A 10,603-nucleotide genomic window follows, 5' to 3' on the forward strand; every position below is an offset into this window, starting at 1 on the left:
CCTTTTCTGATTATTGTTAAGAGTGAAGTTTTAAAATAAATTTGGAAGCCTACTTTGTAGAGAAGCGGTGATAAAAAAAGATAATGTATTATTGTTATCAACTTTCGATCTTTTCTGAAAAGAGAATGCAGAACCGTATGATTCCCTTTGTGGTTGTTTGGTTCGACCGGGGAAATCAAACTGTTTTCATCTTTTAATTTTTTTTTTTTAAATATATAATTGAATGTGTTTAAATAATTAACATATTAAACCTATTTCAAATATCACTTCATAGTAAAACAACACAATTAATTCATATAACGACGAAACGAATGAAGTTGAAAACTCTTCTCCTTCTTAAAGAATGACCAATGTGTTCCATTTTAGTACAAAATAGCATCATCAAGACAAATAAGAGAAGCTAAAATGGAAATTCAACAAGCAACAAACAACAAATACATATAACTCCATGATTTACAATCACAACCACTACAAGAAAAATGAGTTTTAATGATAGGAAAAACACTCATTAAAAGTCCAATTCCACTCATTAAAGGTTTTTAATAAGCGGAATTTTCCCCTTGAGGAAGCCCTTCTTACTAAAAGTATTAATGAGCGGAAAAATTCCGCTCATTATTAACTTGCAATGAGTGGACATTTACCCTTTTTAAAAGTATTTGTAATGATACAAAATCCGCTCATTAGAAGTATTTATAATGATTAAAAACACACTCATTAAAAGTATTTTTAATGATTAAAAAGCCTCTTATTAAAAATATTTATAATTATTAAAAATTGTTTCATTAAAAATATTCATAACGATTTGGATTGAAGAGAGCTGCTCTAAATTAGATATATTCAACTTTCAAACAAATTAAAATAACATCAAACATTGATAATTAACAACACATAACTAATTCTAAGTGAATCCCCTCAAAACAAACATCAACGAAACTTTGATAATTAACAACGCATAACTAATTCTAAGTGAAATCCCCTCAAAATAAATATGAAGCAAAATTTAAAAAAAAACAAGCTTACAAGTGAGTCAATCTAGGAATATAAGGAAGATCAGGTATAATTCCTGACATGACATCTTATTATAAGATGGGTGTCAAATACCCATGTTTGCAGATATAATGCAGTAGTAAAGGCACCACTTCCACTCCAATGAAGAATAAAGAATAAACAATATGTAAAAATTGACACATAAAAGGAACTTACAGTATTTCTAAATTGTTTAAGTTTGCAAGTTGTGAAGGAACTCATCATGTGAGAAAGTTATTGTTTACTTAACTATATTACATGGTCACATAAAATTAGTTTAATTAGGTGGTTGACATGAATGAATAAAATGCAAAAACAGAGAATGGATGAAACTTACAAGTTGCGAAGTGCAGGGAAGCAACCTTGAAAACATACCCACCAAATTCTTGTTACCTTCAAAACATACCCACCAAATTCTTGTTGCTTAACATATCCATTTGTAAATGGCTTCACGGTGAGACACATTTGCAATTGTAAAGTCCTCACTCTGTAGGAATTCACCTAGCGAACTGATTCTCATGTAGATAGAGATACCGAAGGAGAGGAAGATTAGCTAGCTCCTTAGGAATTTCACCTTTGAAACTATTGAACCTCAAATATCTGCAAAGTTCTCTCTTAAGTTTTAATCAGAAGAAAATGTCATGATCAATTTATGTCTGAAAAAAGAGATCCGCTCTACTCACAGATGGGTTACCCTTGAGCTCACCAATTTGAGAAGGAATGAAATCTTGCTGTTTATTCCACCTCAAATTACTATAAGGAATAGCAAAAGAAACAAAACAGAATAATGGATCAAACTATGGAGCATCAAAACTAAATTATCTAAAGCTTAAAAATTAGAAGCTCATAGTAATTTAAATACGAGAAGGAGGAAAGGAACAATTCAATATCTTAAGACAATTCAAGCGCTCAATTTATTGGGGAGGAATAGCCCTGTCAATTTGTTGTTATTGAGATCCCTGTTATGTGAAAAAAAACTCCATTAATTCACTAAAAGCAAACATAAACCAAACGAAGTCACAAGCCAATCATAAATCAAAACAAAACTCTTACAGTCTAGTAAAAACTAAGAGATTATTAACAGCAGTAGGAGATGACCCTACAATTTACACTTGATACACTTCCCTGCAAATAATAAACATTAAATCCATTTTCATTTCCAGTTTAAGGATTTTCTTTTACAAATTCAAAGAAACCGATGCAAGTGATTTACAATCTTTGAGTTGAACAGGTGACACAGGCCAAGTCCGCAAATCACCATCACCGCGAGGATCGTTGCAGACCCAAGCCTAAATAACTCTCCACCCAAGAGATGCCTTAATTCACTTAAAGCCATGACTGCAATATCACCATACCATCCTCATAACCGATTTCCAATTCACCAAACTTCAGTGTACAATCAGAATTTTGAAGATATGATTCATTTCATAGCAAGAAAACAAATATGCAATTCAATACCATATTGGAAGCAGGCCCCAAGCAATACTTGTTTGATACCTTATCGGGAGTGGAAGTGTATCTGCACAAGCGCACTGCCTTAGATGCTGAGCACAAATATAACACAAAGCAGAAGTAATAGATGTTGAGCAACAAACTTACACAATGACTCCTGTTAAGGCAGGCTGCACATTATCCTTAAAATTGACGAATATCCAAGATCAACATGTAAACCTCTGTTTTTAAATCCACATTACACAGAAATTTAGCAAGACAAACCAATGATGGAAGTACGACTTATCCAAGAAAGTTAGAAAGAAAAGAGTGAGGAAAGCTGACCGGTTACAGATTCCTCATTTTTTTGGGTATGATTTGCATTCTGTGTCTTCTTCCTTCTCTTCCTTTGCTTTTTCGCAACATTTGAAGCCATTCCTCTTCATGTTTCCTGTCTCGTTAATAGTTCTGAACTTCCAGGCTGGGATCCATACCAAGTCGGTATATCTTGTAATTTTCACTTCGATAACAGAGATAAATAAACATTACCTAGTCATTATGTAGAATATATGAAGGCCTTAACAGCTGGTCGGTGAGCCAACAATATTGAAAGGCGGTCAGAGGAAACGGGAAAACCCCAACAACTTCTGTACGAGATACGAAATGGAGAAGCTTTGAAAAACTCCTCTACGATGACAATAGTTTCTCCAACGACGAGAGAAGCTTCCTACTACGTTTTTATTCGATATGAATTGATGAGATTGCAATATCGAAGAAACGAGAAGATGTGAAAACGTGTCTGCACTTACCCTTTTTGCTCCTGACTTATCTTGAATGCCACTGCCAACCACATACGTGTGAGTCGTTCCAAGTAAAGTCCCAGCAGCAATCGGCTCTGCTTTTTCTTCGAGAACCTTCAAAAGAGATTGACAAAAAAAATTCAGTCACATCATAATGAGTGTACAAGAACAAGTACAACTTCACATCATGCCACTTACTTGATAAAGAGGCCTGTCAGGTTCCTTTCTCTGCTGCTTACGGAGGTCAATGACATCTGGTGTCTCCACGCCTGTAGGAGAGTTTGTGTATCCATTCCACCACCCGCCCCTGAACCGATATTATTGAAAGAAAACCAAAAAATAACCAAACTGATACAAACAGAAAGTAATAAAAACAAAAACTGAGGTGAAATGGTACACAGTATGACCACCTGAGTTAAAAAAGAAGGAAGAAGAACAAAAAACTGGGAGAGTGTCCCACCATGCCAGGCTACACGAAGTTCTAAGCAACGCAGCCATTCCTGCCGAACCGGCCAAGGAACAAAGAGAGACTTAGTACAAAATAGGTGAACAACATATGTAGAATCGCTCTCAAGCCATAATCGCGTCCACCCCTGCATAGATGCAACGCCAAGTAATAAAGATATGGTTTAGTAAATAATGAATCATTGTTTGGCAAATTTTCACATTAGGGTTATACCCTTTACCATGTAAAGTTGAGTGCACCCGTTTGGCCATCTCAAGATTCGCACCTTGACAAAACCCTTCAGTAACCAAAGAAGATGAAACTTCATCAGGCGAAAACCCAATTCTCTACATCAAATTCATTACATCATTAGCATGCCATATTTTCACAAGATATTGAATCCTAACATTAAATTTTGCAAGGTTGGGTAAACATCAGAGGACGATAAATCATGTCTTGAAGCTTACAAAAGTGTTCTTAATTCTAAAACTACCGAAGAATCCTTGGTATTACTTTCAACCTCCCTTTTTTAATTATTCCTCAAAACTTACTTTCAATCATACATGCTAGGCCAATTTTGCACGATGGGAGCCAGCACATGGCCGATTCCAATTTCGTCATCCATGGAACCAATATCTTCAACTTGCACCTCTAACTCGTCAATGCGCCTACCGAATTGAAGCGCTAAACAGCTATTTAAATTCTGACATTAAGGTACATCTATTATGGACCACCAACACATTATGTATATAAAATACATAATAAAATCATTCTAGAATAATTTTATTCTAGGAAGCAAGTAATTTTATCACTTTGGCATAATATCAGATTTTCCAGAATTGACATTGGTACTAATATTCTGATCTGGTATGCAGACATCAGTAGAAATAAGAAGCGTAATCCAGGAAACATGCACAAAAATTAGCAAGGAATCTGGGAGAGCATTAATGGAGTTATCAATTGCAGTAAAGAAAATGAATCAACCATGTTCAGCTGATACCAATCATAGTTTACAGCAACCACCCTGTATATATTGCCAAATGTTAACAAGCAACTGATGTCTAGTGAACGTACAAATCATTATAATATATACACACACAGAAGCTAAGCATGTTGCACCACATTTCAAAAGTATACTAACAGAGAGACATTTGTTTCTGTTTTACACACCTTTGGGTATATCCCACGAGTATTTTTTGGACAGTGCTTGCTCAAATGTGCATGTCCATTACAGATAAAGCAGCTGGCATATTTAGTTCCCACAGAAACCATTCTTATTATTAGTGAAGCAACAAACTAGAGACATATGAGGCCAACCCAGTGATCAAAAAGGGAATGCACTTTGATCGGGAAAATAACCAAAGTCATAAAATGATAAAACTCATAACTAGAACTTGAACCGGTTTTATAATTATATGACAAGGGCACAAGGTGCAATACTTGGAACCCTCAGCTTAATAACATACGAATGCAATAGAAATAAACCTGGTTGTTTTAAATTCAATAACATCTATTAACTGTCTGAATTTAACAATATACTTCCTCGTTTGATGTGTATGCAAATGGCGGAACAATCACTAACATGTTTTTCACGCAGTACAAATCATTATATCTATTTCACAAGTGCAATGGTGGGATGTCATGTTGTAGACATCAACAAGCAATCAATCAAAAGAGCACAAGTATCAAAATAACCATGAATTGCTTCAATTGAAATGTAGTAGCAGTACCATTTTGAAGAGGTCGAGGACAGTTAGATAGTGAATGCCCAGTTTCCCCACAATTATAGCACAACTTCTTATCAACAGTATCATCCTTCTTGTTAGGGCAGCGCTTAAGGCTATGACCTCGATGCCGACAAAGCAAACAAATCTGCAACCATCATTAACTATCGTCAGTTAATTTCACGCCATAACTAATTATTCTCTCTTTTTCTGTACCAATTATCTCAACTAATACCAGTAATACTCAAATTCCAGCGAAAATTCAATTTTCAGCAATCGTCAACTGTGCACCTAGGCAATTCGAGAATGAATTCAATTCCTAATTGTTTACTCTCTTAAAATTGAATTGCACACTGTAAAATGAAAATCGAAAGTCTGGTGAATTCCTAACAAATACTCTTTCTATCAAATTAATTGAATACCCAAATGTAAGAGCTCAAAACAAATATGATAACAGTAGAACAAACACAAACCTTGTGGATTTGAAGGAGAGCTCAACCATCTTGGAGAAGAAGAATCTGTATCAGTTTAAACAAAAACTAAAACCTAGATTAGGACGATTTCTGTCAAAATATGGTCCATTTGAAGAAAATAAGAAGAGATAAGAGGTACCTCTGGCTGTACGGTTCCAGGCGTGCGAGGATTTAAGGATTTCTAGGTTTCGATTTCAATTTCAATTTCTCCTGGGCTAGAGTGAAAATGAAAATCTGACTGAACAGCTCGAGGGAAACCGAAAGTTCTTTTGAGAATTCTGAATGATTTTTTGAGGGAAAGTAAAAATCAAATTTTGGGAAACCCCAAAATTCTTGGAGGGAACTTTTTGGCTCCATTGTTGATATACGGCGCCTAAAACAAAAAACAATTCAATAAGTGTTTATTTTTTTCTTTTTCTTTACAATTAATGACCGTAACTTTTTATCAAATTCAGAAAAGAAAGAAAATCAGTCACTAATAATAAATTATATAATTTACACTCATTAAATGTATTAAGAATACACTTTTAATGAGTGTTTCTCTACCCGTCATTAAGTTTTGCTCACTAAAACCTCTTTTTCTTGTAGTGAACCTAATCTAACTTTGTCCTCGTGTAATCTTTGGAAATACAGATAATTTGATCAGATTGTTGCTTAAATACTTAACCTCAATTATAAACTTATAATTGAGTTCAATTCAGCTGGTCTAAACTCACTTATAAATTTATAATTTGATTGTTTAATCAAATATTTGTAGTAACAACAATAGGAAGTTTCTTCTCATCATTAGTTCAGGCATTGTTGATCCAAACTGTTCAATTTTATCTTTGGAATTAATTCTTTTGTTCAAAGTTCAAAACTGAATTAATGGATATAAATTGTCTCTCCTCCTTTACTTACATTACAAATACATAGTTTTTCTTACTGATACTGTTAATGAGGGTGCTGAACAGAAAGAATTTGAGGGAAAACAAACAAATTTTCAAATTTTCGATAAGGTAGACTAAAATTGATTTCTTAGAAAACATTAATGTTAAATTTAGACTATTTTATACGTTAGGCCTAAATCTATAGTTCACTAGGTTCCAAGACTCTAACTTGCTTTCTTCCTTCATTAGGTTTCAAGACTGTAACTTGAACTTAACCTTTGAATCTGTATTTCTAGTCTTATTACATTTTTAAGTGAAGAGATAACTCATACTTTTTGAACAAATTCAGTAGACAAATTATATATTAAGCCTAAAAGTATACTGCAACGTCTAGCAGTTGATTTTTTCTATTAAAAGTATAAAAAAAAATGTTAAAGGAGAAAGGGAGATCCCACTTAAATCAATCAACCAATTAAAAAATAAATAATTATACACATTATAAAATTTCTATCACACTCAAAACCAATTCAAAAAGGAAAAGAAAAAATACATTGAATGTCTCTGCCAAATACATTTTGGTTCTTATCATTATTACCTCCTCAAACTCTCAATTTCATTAACCTATCAACTTCCAAAAAAATACTAAATACATATTGTTCGACTATAACCTTGACATATAGGAATTGATAGGGAAGTAGGAAACAAGAATTGGAGCGGTGGTTGATGATTTTGATTTTGTTTGGACTGAATTATCGAGTTTGATGCTGCCGGTACCAGATGAGACTTGTGCTTGTGCTTGAGCATCGTCTAAAACCTTAGAAGAAGATGAAAGAACAAAGCAACTAAATATGCCTCGGAATGGAACCATTTTTTCTTATTTTGATCTAAATGGTGGATTTGAAGTTAGAATATAAGTTTGGAATGGTTGGGTTGGGTTGGGTTGTTTAAGGTGAAACTAAAGTGTGTATTTATAGGGTGAGAAGAAGAATATAAGTTTGGGGAAAACCTGATTTATTACCTTGCGTGCAAGAAAAGAAAACAAATAAAATAATGACTTTCCTTCAAATTTCAGCCGCCTTTGACCATATGGCATGCCCCACAACACATGAATTTCTTTCTCTCCTAGTAAAAAACCAAACTACACACCACACTTTCCATATTATTTACTTTATATTCCTTTTTATGATTTACATAACGTTCAATTTCATCATATTTGGATAAATATTATAAAAATTAATATTCATTTTACTCTATCTTTTTTAGGTCATTTTAAAGGTTAAATTTTTATTACATTGAGATCCATTTATATTTTAGGGGCAAAAGTAGAAAAAGATATTCGTATTTTTTATATTTGTAAATGTAGGTATCTAGTTTAAAAGTTTACAAATAAAAATTTAAACTAACAATTTATTCATATATATTTATCAATTGAATTAACTATTTAAACTGATAGTTAGACCAAATTAATATTAATATTTGAGATATCTCAGTATGTGAATGTCCATTAAGCTTAACCGTTTGAAATAAAAGATTAAAGTGATAGTTGAGACCTAATTCATATTAATATATAAATGACATGGCAAGGTTTGTGGATTTGTTCATCAACGAATCTTATTAGGATAAGTATCAAATTTGACACTAATGTTTTTTAAAAAGTGCAAATTTAATCATAATATATGAAATGTTATTTAGCTTTAATATTTCAAAGCAAGATCAAATTTAGTCTTACTGTATATTATTCAAAATTTAAAAAAAGCCGATTTAATTGTTATTTAAGTTTCACATCTGACATTCCAAATAAATTTGTCGATAAACTGAAGTAGTTTCGTACATTTTTAGTTGATTATTGTACTATATTAGTAACACAATAAATATTTTTAACATATTGACAAAAAAAAGATGTGATTAACTTGTATATAATGAACTTATTATTTTAATAAGTTTTTTATAATTATATAGTAAAATACTATATATGTTAGACGTAATTGATATTTGAAATGTGTATTATAACAGTTAAATAACAGGTCGGATCAGGTTTTTCAAAAAAAAAAAAAAAAGTTAATAATAATAATAAGAATAAGAAAAAGAATAGATGGAAAGTTTTATGGATTTATTCATTCACTTGTGGACTATACGGGTAGACGTGGTGAGGAAGGAAAGGAAGGAAGTCCTTATTTTAATATTCTCACTTCACTTGTGATTGCATTGCATCTTTTTATCTTGGGTTAAGGTGCAAAAATACCCTAACGTTTTGGATCAGGAGCAATTTTATTCCTAACATCTAAAATGGTGCAATTTTACCCCTAACATTAAAAGTCAAGAGCAATTTTATCCCTAACGTTAATAAATTGGGTCAAACGTGCTTTATTTGTTTACTTATTCAACTCAAACGTGCTTTCCTCCGCTGCTCATGTCACCAACAAATAACTTAATTTCCTTCTACTTTCTTTTCTTTCTAATTTCACAATTTTTATTATTATTATCTACTCGATTATTTTTCGCGTTACACCTATTTTTATCTCTAAAATGAAACTTCAAAATCAATTGGTATTCTAAACTATTAAAATCATCAATTAGATTTTTAAACTAAACAAAATCATCAATTGATCTCTCATTCTATCCTAAAATCAGAAACTGCGAATATTTGATATAAATTGTAATAATATCTGTGTTGATTCAAAATGAGTTTAGAAAATAAGATCTGCAACTGTTTAATTGAATGACATTCGATGAGACCTCAATTGGTGATTTTTGTTTAGAATGTGAACTCTATTAATGATTTTTGGTTAGTCCAAAGACTTGATTAATGATTTTTATAATTTAAGGTCTTTTTTTAAAGTGTTCAAATAACCCTTTCATATTGTTTAAAATATTTAGATAGCTTTCAATTTGCTTAAAATCTAATCAATTAACCATTCGGTACAAAAAATTGCATCAAGAAAAGGGAAAATTACAAAACTGGATCAAATGGGAGGCCAATTTATATATTTAACTCATTTACTCATCCTACTACATATCTAGACTGATTTTGTGTGACTTTCCCATAATACCCCTAACCTTCCCACTTCCCACCACTCGCGAATGGCCACTCCCCCTATCTCATTGGTTACGCGAAAAGTTGCTCCTGCAATAATGATTTGAAGACTTTTGATCTTCCTTTCTTCCTTTAAATTGCATGAAATCTGCACCATTTCGTCAAAATCACAATGAATATCTCTTTTTTCTCTCTTCATCTCTTGATTCTGCAACTTCCTAACCCTAGAAAACGAATCCATGGTTTTTCATCTTCATGTTCGTTGCTTGGTTTCTTTTTTCTTGTAACCATCAAAGAAATGGTTTTTCTACGATATTTACTTCCTTCTTCCCATGTTATCATATTGTTATGGTCGCTTTTGGGGGTGAAAGGGGCGAAAAATGTAAGTATCTGTTGTTTTTTCCGCATTTTTTTCATGAATTCACTTAGCAATCGATGGTTTCGCGAAGCTTTGCGAAGAGAAAGAGTCTGGAAAGTGACGATCTACTTCGTTAATCGATGATTTCGTGAAGATATGCGAAGAGAAAGAGTCTGAAACGTATGGATCTACCTCGCGAATCGATTAGTTCGCGAAGTCTGCGAATAGATCCTCACGTTTCAGACCTCACAGACTTCGCGAAAGCATCGATATACAACGTAGATAGTCACGTTTCAGACCTCGCAGACTTCGCGAAACAATCGATTAGCGAAGTAAAATCACCTCTTTCCCTGCACATTTACATTCGCATGCTTCACTAATCTTCATTTCGCGAAGCCAAAATCGCATTTTTCCCTGCCTAACACGATTAATTTTTTCTGAAG

At 32.8% G+C, this 10,603-nt stretch overlaps 1 protein-coding gene across 1 annotated transcript; it reads right to left on the reverse strand.

Annotated features, from left to right (window-relative positions):
- Positions 1 to 1,238: 1,238 nt before the first annotated feature.
- On the reverse strand, positions 1,239 to 6,149 carry LOC136230849 (uncharacterized). The gene is made up of 11 exons (XM_066020043.1): positions 6,039 to 6,149; positions 5,900 to 5,944; positions 5,433 to 5,574; positions 3,944 to 4,000; positions 3,668 to 3,850; positions 3,456 to 3,564; positions 3,267 to 3,371; positions 2,803 to 3,187; positions 2,626 to 2,699; positions 1,710 to 2,545; positions 1,239 to 1,626 (listed from the first exon to the last, which is right to left on the reverse strand). Exons 2-6 carry the CDS (start codon positions 5,926 to 5,928, stop codon positions 3,502 to 3,504), a joined length of 474 nt encoding a protein of 157 aa, XP_065876115.1. The 5' UTR covers positions 5,929 to 5,944; positions 6,039 to 6,149; the 3' UTR covers positions 1,239 to 1,626; positions 1,710 to 2,545; positions 2,626 to 2,699; positions 2,803 to 3,187; positions 3,267 to 3,371; positions 3,456 to 3,501.
- Between the last annotated feature and the right edge of the window lie 4,454 nt (positions 6,150 to 10,603).

Source organism: Euphorbia lathyris, chromosome 5 (genome assembly GCF_963576675.1).
Source record: "Euphorbia lathyris chromosome 5, ddEupLath1.1, whole genome shotgun sequence".
NCBI classification, from domain to species: domain Eukaryota; kingdom Viridiplantae; phylum Streptophyta; class Magnoliopsida; order Malpighiales; family Euphorbiaceae; genus Euphorbia; species Euphorbia lathyris.